The 19,554-nt window shown below is 39.9% G+C and overlaps 1 protein-coding gene across 5 annotated transcripts in view; it reads left to right on the top strand.

The window, feature by feature from the left end:
• The window catches only part of LARP4B (La ribonucleoprotein 4B), an 84,802-nt gene that overhangs the window by 52,720 nt on the left and 12,528 nt on the right, over window positions 1–19,554 (top strand). For all 5 annotated transcript variants that reach the window (XM_067030171.1, XM_059056510.2, XM_067030169.1 and 2 more), the window contains 6 exons: window positions 8,945–9,023; window positions 9,748–9,884; window positions 12,803–12,906; window positions 14,296–14,406; window positions 15,598–15,651; window positions 15,734–15,943. In XM_067030171.1, coding sequence (XP_066886272.1) covers window positions 8,945–9,023; window positions 9,748–9,884; window positions 12,803–12,906; window positions 14,296–14,406; window positions 15,598–15,651; window positions 15,734–15,943 — 695 coding nt within the window. The remainder of the gene's footprint in view (window positions 1–8,944; window positions 9,024–9,747; window positions 9,885–12,802; window positions 12,907–14,295; window positions 14,407–15,597; window positions 15,652–15,733; window positions 15,944–19,554) is intronic.

The raw sequence follows: 19,554 nt of genomic DNA, 5'->3' as shown, positions 1-19,554 counted from the left end.
CCGTGCAGCCCAGCTTGTGGACGGCTATTTCACACCTACAACCTTGGGGTATAGAGCATTAATGAAGCATAATTGATGTCCCATAAACATCACATGTTTGGAATATCCTAGCCTTTCTATAAGTTTTATTTTCCTTAGTTTAAAACACAGTATTCAGTGCATTCTAGAATTGACTTGCTGATTCTTCCCTTCCTCACTGATTTCTCTACTGAATTTGACGAGGTGTGTGTACACATGAAAAACCATGACCCAGTCAAGATAACGAAGCTACCTGTGCCCTTCCTCCTGCCCACTCCCTGCCCCTGCCAACCGCTCATCTGCTTCCTGTCACTGTAGATTAGTATGGGGTTTTCTAGAATTTTTATGTAAATGGAGTTTTATAGTATGTGCTCTTTTTCTCCTTACTAATTTTGAGATTCATTCATGTAATAACATTTATGGGCCTTTCCTTTTTATTGCCAAATAGTATTCCATTGCATCACATACCACAGTTTGTTTTTCTGTTCACCAGCTGATGAGTATTTGGAATGTTTCCAGTTTGAGGCTCTTACAAATAAGGCTGCTATGGACATTTATAAACAAGGGTTTGTATGTACGTATGTTTTCATTTCTCTTGGGTAAATACATAGGAATGAGGTAGATGCATTGTCTGTTAGGCATAGGTTTATCTTCTTAAGAAATGGTAGAGCTGTGTTCCGTAGCTGTACCCTTTGCACTCCCTCCTGCAGTGGATCAGAGCTCCAGCAGCTTCACGTCCTCACCAGCACTTGATACAGTCAGTCTTTTTAACGTTAGCCATTCTAAAAGGTAGACAGTGGAATCTTATTGTGGTTTTACTTTGTATTTTCCTAATGACTAACAGTGCAAAACATCTTTTATGTGTGTATGTTTTCTTTGGTGAAGGGTCTGTTCAAGTCTTTTGCCCTTTTTTTTTTTTTTTTTTTTTTTTTTTTTTTTTTTTTTTTGCGGTACACGGGCCTCTCACTGTTGTGGCCTCTCCCGTTGCGGAGCACAGGCTCCAGATGCGCAGGCTCAGCAGCCATGGCTCATGGGCCTAGCCACTCCGCAGCATGTGGGATCTTCCCAGACCGGGGCCCGAACCCGTGTCCCCTGCATCAGCAAGCAGACGGACTCTCAACCACTGTGCCACCAGGGAAGCCCTTGCCCATTTTTTTACTGGGTTGATTTATTATTGAGTTGAGAGGAGTTGAGAGTTCTTTGGACACAAGTCTTTACCAGATATGTAACTTGCAAATACATCCTTCCAGTCTGTGGCTTGTCTTTTTGTTCTCCTAACAGTATCTTTTGAAAACCAAAAGTTTAAAATCTTTTATATTGTCCAATTACAGATCTTGCTTTTGGTGTTTTTCCTGCAAAATCCTTATTTAATCCAAGGTTGCAAAGCTTTTCTACTATAAGTTGTATGGTTTTAAATTTTACATTTTTTAGGTCTGTGGCCCATTTTAAGTTAATTTTTGTATGTGGTATGAGGTGCGAAGCAAAGTTCTTTTTTGTTTTTTTCTCACATGTAGATATGCAACTGTTCCAGTACCATTCGTCAGAAAGACTCTCCTTTCCCCATTGCACTGCCTTTGTGCCTCTGTCAGAATCATTTGTCCCTGAGTATGTCGGTTTATCTCTGGACTGTCTCTTCTCCATCCATCTCTTGGGACAACAAAGCCACGCTGTTTTGCTTACTGTAAATAATTCTTAAAAACAGGTAGTATTAGCCTTCCAGTTTTGTTCTTTTTCAGAGTTATTTTGGCTATTCTAGGTCCTTTCCTTTTCCATGCAAATTAGAATGAGCCGGTCAATTTCTATAGAATGCTGAGATTTTTATTGGGATTTCATTGACTCTGTAGATCAGTTGGAGAAGATTGACATCTTGACTAGATGTTCGTGACATGGTGTATGTCTCCACTTGTTCAGATCTTCTTTAATCTCTCTTGACTGTATTTTTCAGTTTTCAGCCTACTGGCTTTTCACATCTTTTGTCCAATTTATCCTTAAGTATCTCATATTTTTTGGTGCTGTTGTAAGTGGTTTTTAAAAATTCAATCTGCAACTGTTTGTTACTAGTAGATAGAAATATAATTAATTTTTATAAATTGATATCATATCCTGGAAACTTGTTAAGCTCACTTATTAGTGTTAGAAAGTATTTTGTAGATTCTGTTGGATGTTCTATATAGGCTATCATGTTATCTGTGAATAAATTCAGTTTTATTTCCTATCCAATTTGGTGCCTTTTATTCCTTTATCTTGCCTGGTTGCACTGATTAGATCCTTCCTTACAAAGGTGAACAGATGTGGTGAGAGCAAACATCTGACTGATCTTAGGGGGGAAAACATTGTCTTTCACCATTACATATAATGTTAGTTGTAGTTCTCCATATATGACCTTTATCGGTTGACAGGTACCCTTCTGTTATGATTTGCTGAGAGTTTTAAAGAGGAATGGTTAAAGAGGAATTTGTGATACTTTTTTCTTCATCTTTGGCAATGACCAAATATTTTTTTCTTTTTTGTGTGTGAAGATGAATTACATTGATTTTTTAAAAAATGTTTAACCAACCTTAAATTCCTGGGGTAAGCCTCACTGGTTCAGGATGTAATACACTTCTGATATATTGTTGGATTAGACTGGCCATAATTTTGCTTAGAATTTGTACACTTGTGTTCATGAGGAATATTGCTCTGTAGTTTTATTTTTGATGTTTTCCCTCCTGTTAAATTTTTGGGAAGAGTTTATTTCTTCCTTAAATGAAGAATGAAGCCATCTGAGCCTAGAATATTGATGTGGGAAAGTTGTCAGCTACAGTTTGTTTTTTTATATAGGGCTACTCAGCTTTATTTCTTCTTGAGAAAGCTTTGGTTCCTTATGTCTTATGTACTTTTCCATTTCATCTAAATTTTCAGTTATTGCATAGAATTGCTCATAATATTCTGTTTATACTTTTAATATCTTTAGAATCTGTAGCATGTCACATCACTCATTCCTGTTATTGGTAATTTATGTCTTTTCTCCCCTCCTCCCCCTAGTCAATCTGGGTAGAGGTTTGTCAATTTTATTCATCTTGAAGAACCAGTATTTGGATCATAAGTCAGATCCTATGGTCTCTGCCTTTAATTTAAATGTTTAGAACATTAACGTTTACTGCGGTAATTGACATGGTTAGGTTTGAGTCACCTTGCAGTTTGTTTTAGAATAGCTTTAGACTTACAGAAAAATTGAGAGGATTGAGTACAGAGAGTTCCCATAGACGCAGCATTCATTTTCTCCTGTTAACATCTTACATTCGTATGATATATTTGCCACAGTTACTGAACCAGTGTTGGTACGTTTTACCTAATGTCCTTTTTCTGTCCCAGGACACCATGTTACATTTAGTTGATATGTGTTCTTAAGGCTCCTCTTGGCTGTAACAGTTTCTCAGACTTTACTTGTTTTTGATAACCTTGATAGTTTTGAGCAGTACTAGTCAGCTATTTTGTATGGTACTGGAATTCATTTGATGTTTTTCTCATCATGATGGGTTTGAGGGAAGGAATGCCACAGAGGTCAAGAGCAGCTTTCATCCCATCATTTTAAGGGTACATACTATCAGCATGATTTATTACAGTTGATGTTGACCTTGACAAGCTGGCTGAAGTAGGTTTATTATTAACTTTCTCACCTGTGAAGTTACTCTTTTTTCCCTCCCCCTTTCCATGTGGTGCTCTTTGGAAGGAAGTCACTGACTGTACCCAGCCTACACTTAAGGAATGTCCCCTTCATGAGGGCAGAGAATCTACATAAATAACTTGGAACTCTTATGCATAGGGATTTGTCTCTTCTCCCTCATTTATTTATTTGTTCAGCCATTGACTTGTATCAGTGTGGACTCATGGGTGTTTATTGTATCCATGTTTAAAAATCATCACTGCTTTATTTGATTGCTCCTTTGGCCATTGGAAGCTCTTCTAGTTGACTCCTCCATCTGACCTACCCCATCAGTGAAGGGTTTGTTGTTTTCTCATTCTCCCTGCTCTGGTCCTAGAATCAGCCATTTCTCCAAGGAACCTTGGTTCCTTGTTCTGGAAAATGGTATTTTATAAGAAAGCAAACTTCCATACTTATCCATGCAGTTAGCATTTCTGGTATTCTTTATTCCTGTGTGTAAATCCTGATCTCCCTCTCTTGGCCTTAAAGATGCTGTGGTGCTCTCTTTTTACCTGCATTATTTCTGAAAACTATCATCCTTAACTTTGTTCCACTGTCTAAAATCTTGCTGCTTTTAAGATTTTTCTCATTATAGTGGTTTTGAGTATTTTGATTATGATGTAACTTAAAGGTAATCTTGTTTCTTGTGGTTGGGGTTTGTTGAGCTTCTTGATCTGTGATTTATAAATGTTTTCATCAAACTTTGGAACATCTTGGCTGTAATTTCTTCAAATGCTCCTCCCCTACCTTGCCATTTCTTCTCCTACATGATCTCTGGTTATACCTATATTAAGCCCCTCGAAGTGATCCTCTGTCCTTATTTTAAAAAATCTTGTTTCTCTGTTTCATTTTGGGAAGTTTCTCTTATATTTTCAAGTTCACTAGTCTTCTATACTATCTGATCAGTTGTTAATTTCACAAACTATATTTTTGATACCAGACATTATAGTTTTCATCTGTACAAATTCTATTTGGGTCTTTTAAAATATTTTTTCATGTTTCTACATAACCTTTGGAGCATGTGAGGTACAGGTAGGATAACCATTACAATGTTTTTGTCAGTTAATGTTAACATCTGTGCGGGATAGGTTTCTTTACACTCGTAATTTTTGGTTGGACTGGATTTGACTTTGTTAGGTACTTAATATTTTTATATTTCTATAGATATTTTGGTTCTTGTTCCAGGATGCCACAAAGTTACTTGGAAACAAATTGATCCTTTCATATCTTGTTTTATGATTTGTTAGGCATGAGTGGAGCAGTGCTCAGTCTGGGGCTCATTATTTCCCACTTCTGAGGCCAGACCCTTCTCTCCTCTTTTGCCAGTGTGTTTGGGGCTCTGTGAGCATGAGGTCTTCCAGGCCAGCTTGTGGAACAGGCACTGTGGAGCAGGATATGTGAGCTCCCTTATTCCTTTCAAGTGGTTCTTTCCTGGCCTCAGGGAGTCCATCATACCTGTGCTGTGCATAAAACACGTGCCTGCCTCCGGGGGTTCCTCGCACCTCTGGGCGCCCTCCCAGTGCACTCTGTCCTGCACCCTGAACTCATTGAGCCTGCTGGCTTCCATCTGCTTCTCACTTCCTGAGCCCAGGCTCATGACCGTCATGTGTCTTTATCTCTCAGGAGCCAATGCTCTACATCTGGAAAACTTGCTTCACTTATTCTTTTTTATTTTTTTTAAATAAAAAAAAATACTCATTCAAAACCCACCACATGCCAGATTTACTTAGGACACATCAGTGAATGTGATCGATGAAAGCCTTTGCCCTACTGGTGCTTACATCTTATCTGGCAGAGACAGACTATAATACACATAATGAATAAGTTCATGTTATATAATGTAAGGGTGATAAACGGTGGAAAAGACAAATCATGGTAGGGGAGGTTACAGTTTTTTCTAGCTTTATTTAGGTATAATTGACACGTAAAAATTAATTATACTTAAGGTATACAGCAACATGATGATTTGATATCCATCACTTCACATACTTAGGTTTTTTTTTTTTTTGGTGTGCTGAGAACACAAGATCTACTCTCTTAGCAAATTTCAAGTATACAATACAGTATTATTAATTATAATCACCACGCTGTATATTAGATCCCCAGAACTTATTCATCTTATAACTGAAAGTTTGTACCCTCGGATCAACATCTTTCCATTTTTCCACCTCCAGCCCCTGGCAACCATGGTTCTACCCTCTGGTTCCATGTGTTCAGTTTTTTTAGATTCCACATGTAAGTGACATTGTGTAATTTTTTTTGAGTTCTGTCTGACTTATTTCACTTAGCATAATATTCTCCAGATTCATTCATGTTGTTGCAAGTGGCAGGATTTCCTCCTTTCTTGTGGAATAATATTCCTGTGTGTGTGTGTGTGTGTGTGTGTGTGTGTGTGTGTGTGTGTGTGTGTATATACACCACAGTTTTTTAATCCATTCATCCATCAGTAGACACGTAGGTTGTTACCATGTCTTGACTATTGTAAATAATACTTGAGTGAACATGGAGGTGCAGACATATCTTTGAGATCCTGATTTCCTTTCCTTTGTATATATTCCCAGTAGTGGGACTGCTGGATCATGTGGTAGTGAGTGCTATTTTTAATTTTATGAGGAACCTCCACACTTTTCTATAGTGTTCCATTGGCTGCACCAATTTACATTCCCACCAATAATACACAGGGGGTCCCTTTTCTTCACATCCTTGCCAACACTTGTTATTTGTTATCTTTTTTTGATAACAATTCTAACAGGTGTGAGGTGATCCTCATTGTGGTTTTTGACTTGCACATCCCTAGTGATGAGAGATATTGAACATCTTCTCATATGCCACTTGGCCATCTGTATGTCTTCTTTGGAAAAATGTCTATTTAGGTCTTTTACCCATTTTTTAATCAGAGGTTTTTTTTGCTACTGAGTTGTGTGAGTTCCTTATATGTTTCGGATAGTAACCCTTTATCAGGTACATGATTTGTAAATATTTTCTCCTGTTCAGTAGGTTGCTTTTTCATTTTGTTGATGCTTTCCTTGGCTGTACAAAAGCTTTTGAATGGAATGTAGTGTCCCACTTGTTTATTTTTGCTTTTCTTGCCTGTGCTTTTGGTGTCATATCCAAAAAAATTGTTGCCAAGACCGATGTATAGGACGTTTTTTCCTACATGTTTTTCTGTAGTTTTACGGTTTTAGGTCTTATGTTTAAGTCTTTAATTCATTTTGAGTTGGTTTTTGTGTAAGATGTAAGATAAGGGTTCCATTTAATTCTTTGGCATGTGGCCATCAGCTTTCCCCACACTGTTTATTGAAGAGACTGTTCTTTCCCCCTTAAGTATTCTTGGCAGCCTTATTGAAAATCAGTTGATCATAAATATGCAGGTTTATTTCTGGGCTCTCGATTCTGTTCCATTGGTCTATATGTCTGTTTTTATGCCAGTACCATACTTTTTTGATTACTATAGCTTTTTAAAGTAGTTTGAAATCAGGATGTATGATGCTTCCACCTTTGTTCTTTGTTCTCAAGATTGCTTTTGCTGTTCAGTGTCGTTGTGGTTCCATACAAATTTTAGGATTGTTTGATGTATTTATGTGAAAAATTCCATTGGAATTTTGATAGGAATTGATTGCACTGAATCTGTAGATTGCTTTGGAAATTTTTACATGGAGATTTTCACAATATTAATTATTCCAATCCAGGAACATGGGGTATCTTTTCATTTATTTGTCTTTAATTTCTTTCATCAATATCTTAAAGTTTTCAGCTTACAGATCTTTCTCCTCCTTGGTTGGATTTATTCCTAGGTATTTAATTCTTTTGGATGCAATTGTGAATGGGATTGTTTTCTTAATTTCTCTTTCAGGTAGTTTGTTGTTAGTGTATAGAAATACAGTTGGTGGTATGTCACAAGTCACGTAGGCTTTCTTCCTTGTTCTGCATTCTTTTTTCTCTTTGTTCCTGTAACTGGCTAATTTCACATGACCTGTCTTCGAGCTTGCTGATTCTTCCTTCTGCACAATTAGGTCTGCCTGTGCCCTGTGGGTTTCTCCTTTGTGTCACATTCTACCTGTTTACTGTTGACTTGTTTGACTATTGATTGCCTCCCAATGAGAGCAGAGACTGCCTCATTGAGGCTGAGTAAGCAGTTCCACAGCAGTGCCCGGCATACAGGAGATAGCTAAAGAAGAGACAGGACATATCTGTTCAATGTGAATTTAAATGGTGCTCAGGAGAGGCCTTTCTGGATGAAGGAATGAAATGAGATTGTGGTTTCATTGGCCATTTCTGATTTTGTCTCATTTGCTCCATTGGTTTTGTTTGTTTTGTTTTGTTTTTTTGCTGGTGGGGGATGGATTTTGTTAAAGCTCTTTATATAAAACACACACAAGCTCTCTGTCCTTATTTGTCATCAGTGTTCCCACTTTGCTTTTTTGATGGTCTTTAACTTTGACTTTTAAAATACAAGTGTTTCTTGTTAGAAAGTTCTTCATGTATTATTATGCCATGCAAATCTATATAGTAGTGTGCAAAGAAACTTTTAGTTATTTTAATTATTTCCTGTATATTTTATGTTTAGTATCTCGTGTGCTTCTAGGTTACTTGAAAATCCTTTTTGAATTGAGACAAAGCATTAAATAAGCTTATACTTATTTTGTAATAAAAAGTACCTGCTAAACTTTGCTAATAAATCTTACTCCTCAGGTTTTGTTTGTTTGTTTGTTTTTTTGCTGCGTTGGGTCTTTGTTGTTGCACACGAGCTTTCTCTAGTTGCAGCGCACGGGGGCTACTCTTCCCTGCAGTGCATGGGATTCTCATGGCGGTGGCTTCTCTTGTTGCGGAGCACGGGCTCTAGGTGCTTGGACTTCAGTAGTTGTGGCTCGCAGGCTCAGTAGTTGTGGCTCATGGGCTCTAGAGTGGTGGCGCACAGGCTTAGTTGCTCTGTGGCATGTGGGATCTTCCTGGACCAGGGATCTAACCCGTGTCCCCTGCATTGGCAGGTGGATTCCTAACCACTGCGCTAGCAGGGAAGCCCTCAGGTTATCTTTTGAAACTGTGTTTTTGTTTGGGGGAGAGGTGGTTTTTGTTTTGGGGGGCTTTTTTTGCCTTTGATTGCCTTGTAAAATATCATTTTTCTTATATTCTCTATACATTATGTGGATAAATTACTATGTATATTGAAAACATTAGAATTGCTATACTGAATCATGTGCTTGGTAAATTTAAGCCATTTTTTCCATTGCTTCTCTGTAGGAGGAAATGAATCTCAACCAGAAAGCCAGGAAGACCCCCGGGAAGTACTTAAAAAAACATTGGAATTCTGCTTGTCTAGGTGAGGATGGTAGTGTTTTTCTAGTATCTGATATCTAAGGTGTTGTGCACTGCTACTATGTACAGATGTCATGCTTTACACAGAAGGAGTATCTGTTAACATCTGTGTCTGTACGTCCATCTGTAGGAAGTCGAGATCCCTCCTACCCCATTCCCTGCCCACGGACTTGGACTCTGATGGTGGGGCCATAGGTGGTCAGCCTCACAGGTTTTAGTCGTGGGTCAAGCTGTTGGTCACTTTACTGCTTTTCCATCCTCTGCTGCAGAGGGCTGTTGAGGCCAGAGTTGGAGTCACAGCCCCTCTTACAAGTGTTCCAGCCTGAACTGCAAGCACTCTGGGCACCAGCCTTTCTTGGCCTTATCACATTTTTCTTACTTTTTCATTCTCTTAGCTGGGCTTCCTTATTTTAAGAAGTTGTGTTTCTATTTTTAAAAAGCTACTCAAACACTTTTTAGAACAAAGATGAGCTATAAATACATTTTTTTAAAGATTTACCTGCTCATTAATTTTGATCGTATAAAGTGCAGTACACTTCTACTTTTGCTCTCTCTGCCTCCCCAGATGTCTTTGACAGAATCGACGTAAGGTCAGAGAGATGGCAAATCGCAGGGGGTGGTTTGAACTCAGCTCTCACTCCAGGGCAGTACCGTACCACACTCGTGCCTCTTGTGAAACTTCCTTTTAAAGAAGTTGTGAATTAAGAGAGATTGTCTTCTTTCTCCAGGGAGAACCTTGCTAGTGACATGTACCTTATATCACAGATGGACAGTGATCAGTATGTGCCAATCACCACGGTAGCTAACCTGGACCACATCAAGAAGCTCAGCACCGACATGGACCTGATTGTCGAAGTGCTGAGATGTAAGTAGACTGCAGCCCAGGCTGCATCGTACGTGGTCTTGACAGCATTTTTCTTGCCAGTGTGATGCTTAGATTCACAGCCATTTGTGCTAAGGTACCCAGCCTGGTGTCACAGATGGGCCATTGTAGGTTTTCTAGCAGGTGTGCAGTGGTATCTCATTGTAGTTTTAATTTCTATTTCTTTAGTGCCTGATGACACTGGGCAGTCTTTTCATGTGCTGCCTTTCTGAGCTGTCTGTTCAAATGCCCCACCCCCACCACATTTTTTAAAAATTAGTTTTATTACAGGTGAGATTTGAGGAGCGTGTATTTGTGTGCAATTTGAGATGCATGTATCTATATTTGTCCTTATTGGAGATGTGATTTGCAAATACATTCTCCCAGTCTGTGGCTTCTCTTTTTGTTCTAGTAATGTCTTTTGAAAAGCAGAGTTTTCAATTTTTTTATATAGTCCAGTTTATTAATTATTTTCTTTTATGGATCTTGCTTTTGGTATTGTGCCTAAGAAATCTTTGCTTAATTCAGGGTCACAAGGATTTTCTAGAAGTTTTAGTTTTAGGGTTTACATTTTTAGGTCTGTGATCTATTGTCAGCTGATTTTTGTATGTGGCGTGAGCTGTCTACCCCCTTGCATGTGAATGTGCTGCTCTTCCAGCCCATTTGTTGAAAACGCTCTGCTTCTCCACTGCACTGCCTTTGTGCCATTGTGAGAATCATTTATCCCTATATGTGTGGGTTTCTCTCTGGGTCGTATGTCTGTCCTCGATCTATTTTGTCTGTTTTGATGCCATTGCTGCAGTGTCTGGATGGTACTGGCTTTTATAGTACATCTTAGAGTAGTTGCAAAATCTCCAGCTTTGTTTTGGCTCTTCCAAATGCTTGGCATTTCCATGTGAATTTTACAATCGACATTTTGGTTTTTCAAAAGGTCCTGTTGGTATTTTTACTGGGATTACATTAAATCTATAAATCAATTTGGGGAGTATTGACATTTTAACAATATTGGGTTTTCCAATTCATGAACATAAGATGTCTCGCCATTCATTTAGAAAAATCTTAAAAATTTTTCTCTTGGGAATGTTTTGCAGTTTTCATAGTGAAGGTGTTTCATATCTTACCAGATTTATAACTAAGTATTTCGTATTGGAGCATAAATATTTTTATTTCAATTTCTAGTTCGGTGCTAGTATGTAGAAATACAATTTATTTTTGAATATTAATCTTGTATACTTAAACCTTTTGAAACTCACAATTCTAGTTTTTTATGGAAATTGTATCAGATTTTCTACATAGAGCTCAGCTTGAATGAAAGTGAATGAAAAGGTTACCTTCTTACACCCAGTCTGGGTGCATGTAATTTCTATTTCTTGCATTATTGCCCTGGCTTAAGCCTCCAGTGCTGTGTTGAATAGAAGTGAGGAGTCAGCATCCTTGCCTTGGCCCATCTTCTAGTAAGAAAATGCTAGACGTTGGTTTTTTTGTAGGTGAGGAGGTTTCCCTTCTACTCCTAGTTAGCTGAGAATTTTTATCAGAAATGAATGTTGGATTTTGTCAAATGCTTCTGCATCTATGAGATAGTTGTGTGGGGTTTTTTTTGTTTTTTAGTCCATTAATATGGTGAATTACATTGCTTATTTCTTTTGGTAAACCAACCTTGCATTACTGAAAAAATTCACTTGTCATTCATTATGTATTCCCATCTTTATATATTGTTAGATTCAATTTGGCAAAATTTGGTAAGAATTTTTATTGTTCATGGGAGATATTGGTCTATAGTTTTCTTGTTTTGTAATGTCTTTGTTTAGTTTGGGTATCAAAGAACTGCTGGCTTCATAGGTTGAATTGGAAACTACTTTCTTAAGTTCAGAAGAGTTTGTACTATAGAATTGTTATTTTTTCCTTGACATTGGGTAGGATTCTCCAGAAACCACATGGGCCTTGAGTTTTCTTTTCTCTCATGGATCCTACTTTCCAAAAGTTAGCTTTGGTACTAAGGGATGTTTCCATTTCTGATGTTGGTAATATATGTCTTCGTGCTGGTACACAGCTCTGAGCCCTGATTTTGATCCTGGTGTGCCATGACCTGAGTCTGCATGTGATAGAATTTCATAGAGTGACACCAAAAAACAAAACCTGGGCTTCCCTGGTGGCGCAGTGGTTGAGAATCCGCCTGCCGATGCGGGGGTCACGGGTTCGTGCCCTGGTCCGGGAAGATCCCACGTGCCGCGGAGCAGCTGAGCCCGTGAGCCATGGCCGCTGGGCCTGCGCGTCCGGAGCCTGTGCTCCGCAACGGGAGAGGCCACAGCAGTGAGAGGCCCGCATACCGCAAAAAAAAAAAAAAAAAAAAAAAAAAAAAAAAAAAAAAAAAAAAACCTAACGAAAGGAGATAAGGCAAAAGCTGGTGAAACCTGAGTTGGGCCTGTCCCCGTGCTGGCAGTGTTGACCCTTGTTTCAATGGTGGATTGTTGTCGTGTAAGATCCATCATTAGAGAAGGCTGAGTGAAGGGTGCTTGACAACTTCTGTGAGTTCAAAATTAAGTCGTAAGGAGACAGGAAAGTGTCTTGTTTTGGGGACTTGTAGAAAGAGAAAGTCTCTAGCCCTGCATTGTGACTGACTTGGAGTTGTTTGAGCTGTGGAGAGCCTGTGTCATAGCGTTACCTCTGTTACAGCTCCCACAGGGCTCCCCAGAGCCCCTAACTGTAATGTGCAGTATTGGTCTAAAACCTTTTGATAGGTTGTGTTAAGCTATCAAGACTTTTGACTTTTGACTTTTTCCCATTGTATACGGCTTTCTTTAACACGTCTGGCAATGTAGTCTAACACGTCCCGCTAGAGTATCTACATTAGGTCACGATGTAGTGCAAATGGTTGATTTGTTTTAATATTTGTGTATCATCCATTTCTCTTCTCTTTACAGCTTTACCTTTAGTCCAAGTGGATGAGAAGGGAGAAAAAGTAAGGCCAAATCAGAATCGTTGCATAGTAATATTACGTGAAATACCTGAATCCACCCCTGTAGAAGTAAGTCATTTCTCCTCTGAAGGAAACTTGGACATTTTTGGGTGGGTTTTTTTGTTTGTTTCTGCGGTTTTTGGAAGATGTATTTTAAAGCAAAAATATGTACAGTAACACTTTTTTCCCAAGATTTACACACTCTGGTAGTTACAGTGTGATTCATTTGTAAGAGTGGTTCTCAAACTTTTTGGTCTCAGGACTCCATTACACATTTCACTCTGAAAAAAGTAGTGAGAGTTTATGGTAGCTTCAGTATTTAGAAGTTAGAAAGAGAAAAGGTTTAAATATTTATTCATTTTAAAATAAGAATAGTAAACCAACAAGTTGAGACAGGGAACATATTTTTATGTTAAATCACTTTCCAAAACAAATTTTCACGATGAGAAGGATGCAGTGAACACCAGTGTGGCCTGTGCTTGATTTGAGTCAATGTGCCAGTATCAGTGCATTTCTGGGTTTAATTTGACTGGTTGATTTTTTCATTATAAGTCATATTTTTCTATTTCTTTATGTGCCTGGCAAATTTTGAATGGATGCCAGGCATTTTGGATTTTATTTGATTGGGTACGGAGTGTTTTTGTACTCCTTTCTGTACATGTTCTTGAGCTCTGTTTTGAGGCTCAGTTAAGTGACTTGGAACTGGTGGAAGCAGACTGGCCTCCCCCTGGGGCAGTGCTTCCTGAGAGCACCACCTGATGTCCTGAGTTAGGATTGTTTTCCACTCAGGCTGGTGGAGACACTCCCCGATCCCGGAGAGCTCTAGGGGAAACCTCTCATCACTTCAGGTTGCTGTTTTCTGAACACAGAGCCCTGGGGGGAACCCCTGAGCTCTGCAGCTTTGGGCTGGGCCTGTGCCCAGCCTCCTGGCACCACGGCCTGGAAGCCCCATATGTGAGTCGGGCACTCGTGGACCCGTCTGTACCTGTCCCTCTCAGGGATTGCATGGCCTGAGGTCCACTGTCTGAAAAATGCTATTTCATATATTTTGTTTTTTGTTTGTAATTATTTCATGTGGGAGGGTAAATGTAGTCCATCTTGGCTGGAAGCAAAAGGCCAGCTAATTTTTAGATTTCTTAAATTACCTTTCTCTGCCTCCAAATTGTGTAGTTATTAGCAACTGGTAAAATAAAATATTTTCCTATTAATTTAGTTACTGGTCTCTTAGGGGTCAGGAAAGTTGTCATTGGGTTGTGAATTTTATTTCCTGTGACAGTGGGATCCTAATTCTGGAAGCCACACTGAACTCCTCAACCACCTTGAGAGAGGGCCTTGGACTTCGGTGTGCTGGGGTTGTCTTCTAGGCATCTGTCCTGAAGAGTGGACACCATGTTTCTTTGGTGAGGACAAACAGTAGCATAGTTGAGAATTAATTTCTGACCTCTCTGTTTCCTATAGGAAGTAGAAGCACTATTTAAAGGAGATAACTTACCGAGATTTATAAACTGTGAATTTGCCTATAATGATAATTGGTTTATTACATTTGAAACAGAAGCAGATGCACAACAGGTAAGCTCTTCCTCTCCCTACCCCCCACCCTGTTCCACCACAAAGGACAGAGTTTACCAGTACTTAGCAGTCACTACATAGTGGGACTAAATGTGGGCACAGAGATTACGATCACATGTGGTGTTGAGTGTGAACATAAGGTGCAGGGAAATCAGGTTGAAGAAACATAGGTGTGTGTGTAGACAGTTTTGTAGCAATGTGAAAAGCATAGACGTTGTTTTCTAAAGACATGTAAGACAGGCAGCCTAGGAAAACTGGTTCTTTTCTTATCTCTGTACAGAGAAAGGTTTTAATATTTGGAAAAGTGTTTGGGAAATTTGAACCCAACTCTAACTTTGCCTGGGCAACCTTGTATTACAAGGTGCTTGAAAAGGCATTGAGAAGCTCTGTGAGAGGCATGGAGTTCAGACGGCTCCCTGCCCTTGCAGGAAGAAGCATCATATTCAGGGGAAAGTCTAGCCTGCGTAAAGGAATGGCAGTAGAGTATGGGGCGTTAACATGGTGAGGCTGCCGTGGGTTCAGAAGAGAGAAGAATCTGAAAGATGGGTTGGGTCTTAATTGGATGGAAGGGAAAGAAGGACTAGGAGGAGCAAGGTGATGGGAGGTGAGAAAAGACATGTTTGTGGAGCAGGTGTAAGCCCCCCTTACCTGCGTGGGAAATATGGCCTGGGGCTGAGTCAGATGGGTCAGAGCCTTCAGAGTTATGTAGAAGAATTTGGAGCAGAATCAGGAACTTCACAAATAATGACTTTTGAATATTGCGATCCTAATCCTTTCATTTCCTAAATTTGTAATTCCAAGTTAATATTGGGGTTATTACTAGGACGTTGGTATCCATTGTTTTCCCAGGTTAGGATTCTTAGCCTATGATCTGTGGGATGCTTTTATGGTTTCTATTAACACTTACAAAATTGTATACAAATATTGTTCATGAGAAAGTTTTTCCTTCTTTTTTATTGACGTATAGTCAATTTACAATATTACATTAATGAGAATTTTGGATAGGGGCTCCATAGCTCTTATCAGGATCTTTTAAGGAATCTGTGACCCAAAAAGGTTAAGAATTACTGTGCTAGGTCCTGTCCACCATATTTTAACTATATAATTGCTTATTTGAGGTGGTGAATTAATTATAGGTTCATCTTATTTATAAGATTAACACAATGGTGTTATTAATGATTTTGTCTTCAGGCTTACAAATATCTGCGAGAAGAAGTCAAAACTTTTCAAGGAAAACCAATTAAGGTAAGCAAGACCATTGGTTATACTTTATCTACAAACCAGTGTCCTTAAGTGTTCTAACAGAAACTTATATGTTTTCAAACAGGCACGGATAAAAGCAAAGGCAATAGCTATAAACACATTTTTGCCAAAGAATGGCTTTAGACCTCTGGACATGAGCCTCTACACGCAGCAGCGCTACACCGCATCGTTTTACTTACCTCCAGTCTACAGCCCCCAGCAGCAGTTTCCTCTGTACAGCCTGATCGCCCCCCAGACATGGTCAGCGACACATAGCTATCTTGATCCGCCCTTGGTGAGTCCTGGCTTCACTGGAGCTTCTATGGCTGACAACCCTGTCGCAGACACTAGGTGCTTTGGAGAATAAGATCTTCCTCTAACAGGGGAAACCAATACGGATGCCGTTTGCCATAGTAAAACAGGCCTTCAGGTTCTCTGGTGGATTTTCAGTTTAATTGGGAGATAAATATGGAACTGTGTAAATTTTTAAAAACCTTTCCAATAATGAGATCCCGATCCTTTGCCTGGTTTGCCTCCCCTCCTGTCTAGCATTTCCTTTCCTAAGCTGTGTAATCCCTAGAAAAACACAAAATGTGATTACGAATTGTAGGCTAGCCAGGGTCCTTCTAAGCACAGAGGGGAATCCAATGGGACATGGTTTGAAGGAGAAAAGGGTGTTTAATAGGCTTCTAACAATCCAAGACAAGTGGAAGACATATAGACAGGCCTTGTTTTATTGCACTTTGCAGATACTGTGTTTTTGTTTTTGTTTTTTTTTTTAACAAATTGCATGTTGTGGCAACCCTGCATTGAGCAAGTCTTTTGGTGCCATTTTTCCAACAGTGTTTGCTCACTTTGTGTCTCTGTGTCACATTTGGTAATTCTCACAGTATTTCAAACTTTTTCATCATTATTATATTTGTCATGGTGATCTGTCATTAGTGATCTTAGACTCACTGAAGGCTCAGAGGATGATTAGCAGTTCTTAGCAGTAAAGTATTTTTTCATTAAGGTGTGTACATTGTTTTTTTAAGGTATAATACTATTGTACACTTAGACAATAGGGTAGTGTAAGCATAATTTTCATGCTCACTGGGAAGCCAAAAAATTTGTGTGACTTGCTTTATTGCGACATTTGCTTTATTGCTGGAACTGAACCCATGGTATCACTGAGGTCTGCCTGTACTGTCTTATAAGCTTTATTTCTCACACCAGCCCTACAGCTGGCTGGAGTGATTAATTTTTTACAGGTTTTGGCCTGTTTAAGGCCTCTGGTTAGACTCGATAGATGTGTAATGGATCCATCACTTTTCTCCAGCTGTGCTGCTGTAGATGTTAGTGTGATTGGCGGGCCATGTCTGGCAGTTGCGGGAGTCTGATGGAGCGGGATGTGAGAATCAGGGCTGCGCTGTGGAGGGCAGGCCATGGGGAAAGTTGTGGTCAAAGAGGAGGAACTGACTAACCCTGAAGGTATGGCTGTGGCCAAGTCAAGGGGAGTCAGGACCACTGATGGTGAGAGGGCAGGCGTGGGGGAGGGAGCGTTGGTGCACCTGGGTACCTGGTGCCTGTTTTGCACAGAATGTCAAGATGCGTGTCCAGGAAAGACACATGTCAGACAGGCGACAATTGTGTGAATCTCTGAGTATTTCTGAGCTAAAGCAGAGGCTGAAGCAGGGACTGGGAGGGGAGGTTGGTAAGGTCTGTCAGGGCCAGACCGTCCAGGCCTTGAGTGTGTCCTGAGGCATGAGGGCCGGGGGGATGGATGGGGAGGACGGACAGCCCTCAGGAGCCCAGGGCCAGCGTGGGACGAGAGCATTGAGCACACAAGGTGGCGCTCCGTCTCTGTTGAGTGAATCCTTATGGTAAGAAAAAGCACTGCTGTTTTGAAATCCTCACCGCGTTCCGTGGAAGTGTACCAAGAGCCATGTAGCTAATGTATCGTGAGCAAGGAAATCTTCAAGGGGAATAGCATCCGTCAATTCTTGGTTGAATGATTCCTCCAAAGGAGTCTCACTGCTGTGCTTGTTTTTGTAATCTCTCTTAATCGTATTTGTCCCTGTCCCAAGTGGGGACCCTTGCTTCCCAGGTGGTAGTCAGGCCGTTTGGCTGGTTCCTTTGATCTGGCTGGGCCGCATGAGGCCCGTTGTAAAACAGACTGCATCATTTTGAGAAGTGACAAGATGAGGCCTATTAATTCTCAGCAAGTTGTGTTAAATTACTGTGTTAGCAACCAATTTATTTTTAAACTCTTGAGCAAAATTAGTTAAATACCAGGGTTTTATATGTAAAATTACAGGTACGAAATTATTAGTCTCAATTGTTCTTATGATTTACAATCTTCAAACTCTAATTCTGATGTGATAGATGTATTTCTGAATATATGGTAGTTCCTCAGAAGAGCTTTGGAGATCTTAACACAGTTTTTTGGAGGTTTTTTCTTGTTGCTTTTTAATTTATTTTTGGCTGCATTGGGTCTTCGTTGCTGCGCATGGGCTTTCTCTAGTTGTGGCGAGCAGGGGCTACTCTTCATTGCCACGTGCAGGCTTCTCATTGTGGTGGCTTCTCTTGTTACTGAGCACAGGCTCTAGGTGAATGGGTTTCAGTAGTTGCGGCTCACGGGCTTAGTTGCTCCACGGCATGTGGGGTCTTCCCAGACCAGGGATCAAACCCATGTCCCCTGCATTGGCAGGCAGATTCTTAACCACTGCACCGCCAGGGAAGTCCCTAACATAGTTTTTTAAAAATAAATTTATTTATTTATTTATTTATTTTTGGCTGCATTGGGTTTTCGTTGCTGTGCTCGGGCTTTCTCTAGTTGTGGCGAGCGGGGGCTACTCTTCATTGCAGTGCTCAGGCTTCTCTTGTTGTGGAGCACAGGCTCTAAGCATGCGAGCTTCAGTAATTGCGGCACGCGGACTCAGTGGTTGTGGCTTGTGGGCTCTAGAGCACAGACTCAGTAGTCGTGGTGCACGGGCTTAGTTGCTCCGTGGCATGTGAGATCTTCATGGACCAGGGCTCAAACCTTTGTCCCCTGCATTGGCAGGTGGATTCTTAACCACTGCACCACCAGGGAAGTCCCATAATACAGTTTTAACTGCATCTTTCTCCCTCAGCATTTCCCTTTTATTGCTTTCATTTTCTGTTTCAAAATTTGGAATGATTTGTTTTGGTCCTAAACTGTTTTTAATCATCCTATTACAGCTTTTGGTTAGCTCTAGTTCAGAGGAATTGCCGGCTTTTTGTCTTTTCCTTTTCCCCAAACAAGGAGCGGCCTATTTGTCTCTCTCAATTTAGTGAAAATGTAAGGTGGGAACTGGATGGCACCAAGGAGTTAAATGCCTTTGAATTCATCAGGGAATGTTGTTTATACAGAAATTGTTTGAAACCACATGTTCAGAATCCAGAAGACAGGAATGATCACTCTTTCCATGATTTTTAAAAAAGAACTATTTCAACACTAAGTTCTATCTTATTTTTGTTGTGACTAGATTTTTTTGTAGTTGGCTGATATTTAAAATTCTGTACTTAATTTTTTTAATGTTTTAAGATTACATTTAGGATTGTATCTTTTAAGGGCACTGTGACCCTGTTTAATTTTCTTCTGACATATATGTCAGTGTATGTTTTTGAAGTATATCACCATAAATTGTGACTTGGGACATAATTGTTAATGACCTGAAAATATCGTGATACTCAACAAGACTTGCATGCAGGTGAGGCTAAAAGGGCACTCTCAAAGGCTGTGATTGTGAAATAGATCCCTAAATGCCCCCAAGATTGAGAGCTTTGATGGATTTTATTAAAGTCATCAGGAACAGAGTTGCTGACTTGATGTCAGCACACCAGGGGTGTCAGTCTGGGCACTGGGACAAGAGTGTGGGATGGCGTGCTCAGCCTGTGCTCAGC

Source organism: Kogia breviceps, chromosome 3 (genome assembly GCF_026419965.1).
Source record: "Kogia breviceps isolate mKogBre1 chromosome 3, mKogBre1 haplotype 1, whole genome shotgun sequence".
In the NCBI taxonomy this organism is placed as follows: Eukaryota; Metazoa; Chordata; class Mammalia; order Artiodactyla; family Physeteridae; genus Kogia; species Kogia breviceps.
The sequence above is the reverse complement of the archived record's forward strand: the minus strand, read 5'-3'. Positions and strand labels throughout refer to the sequence as shown.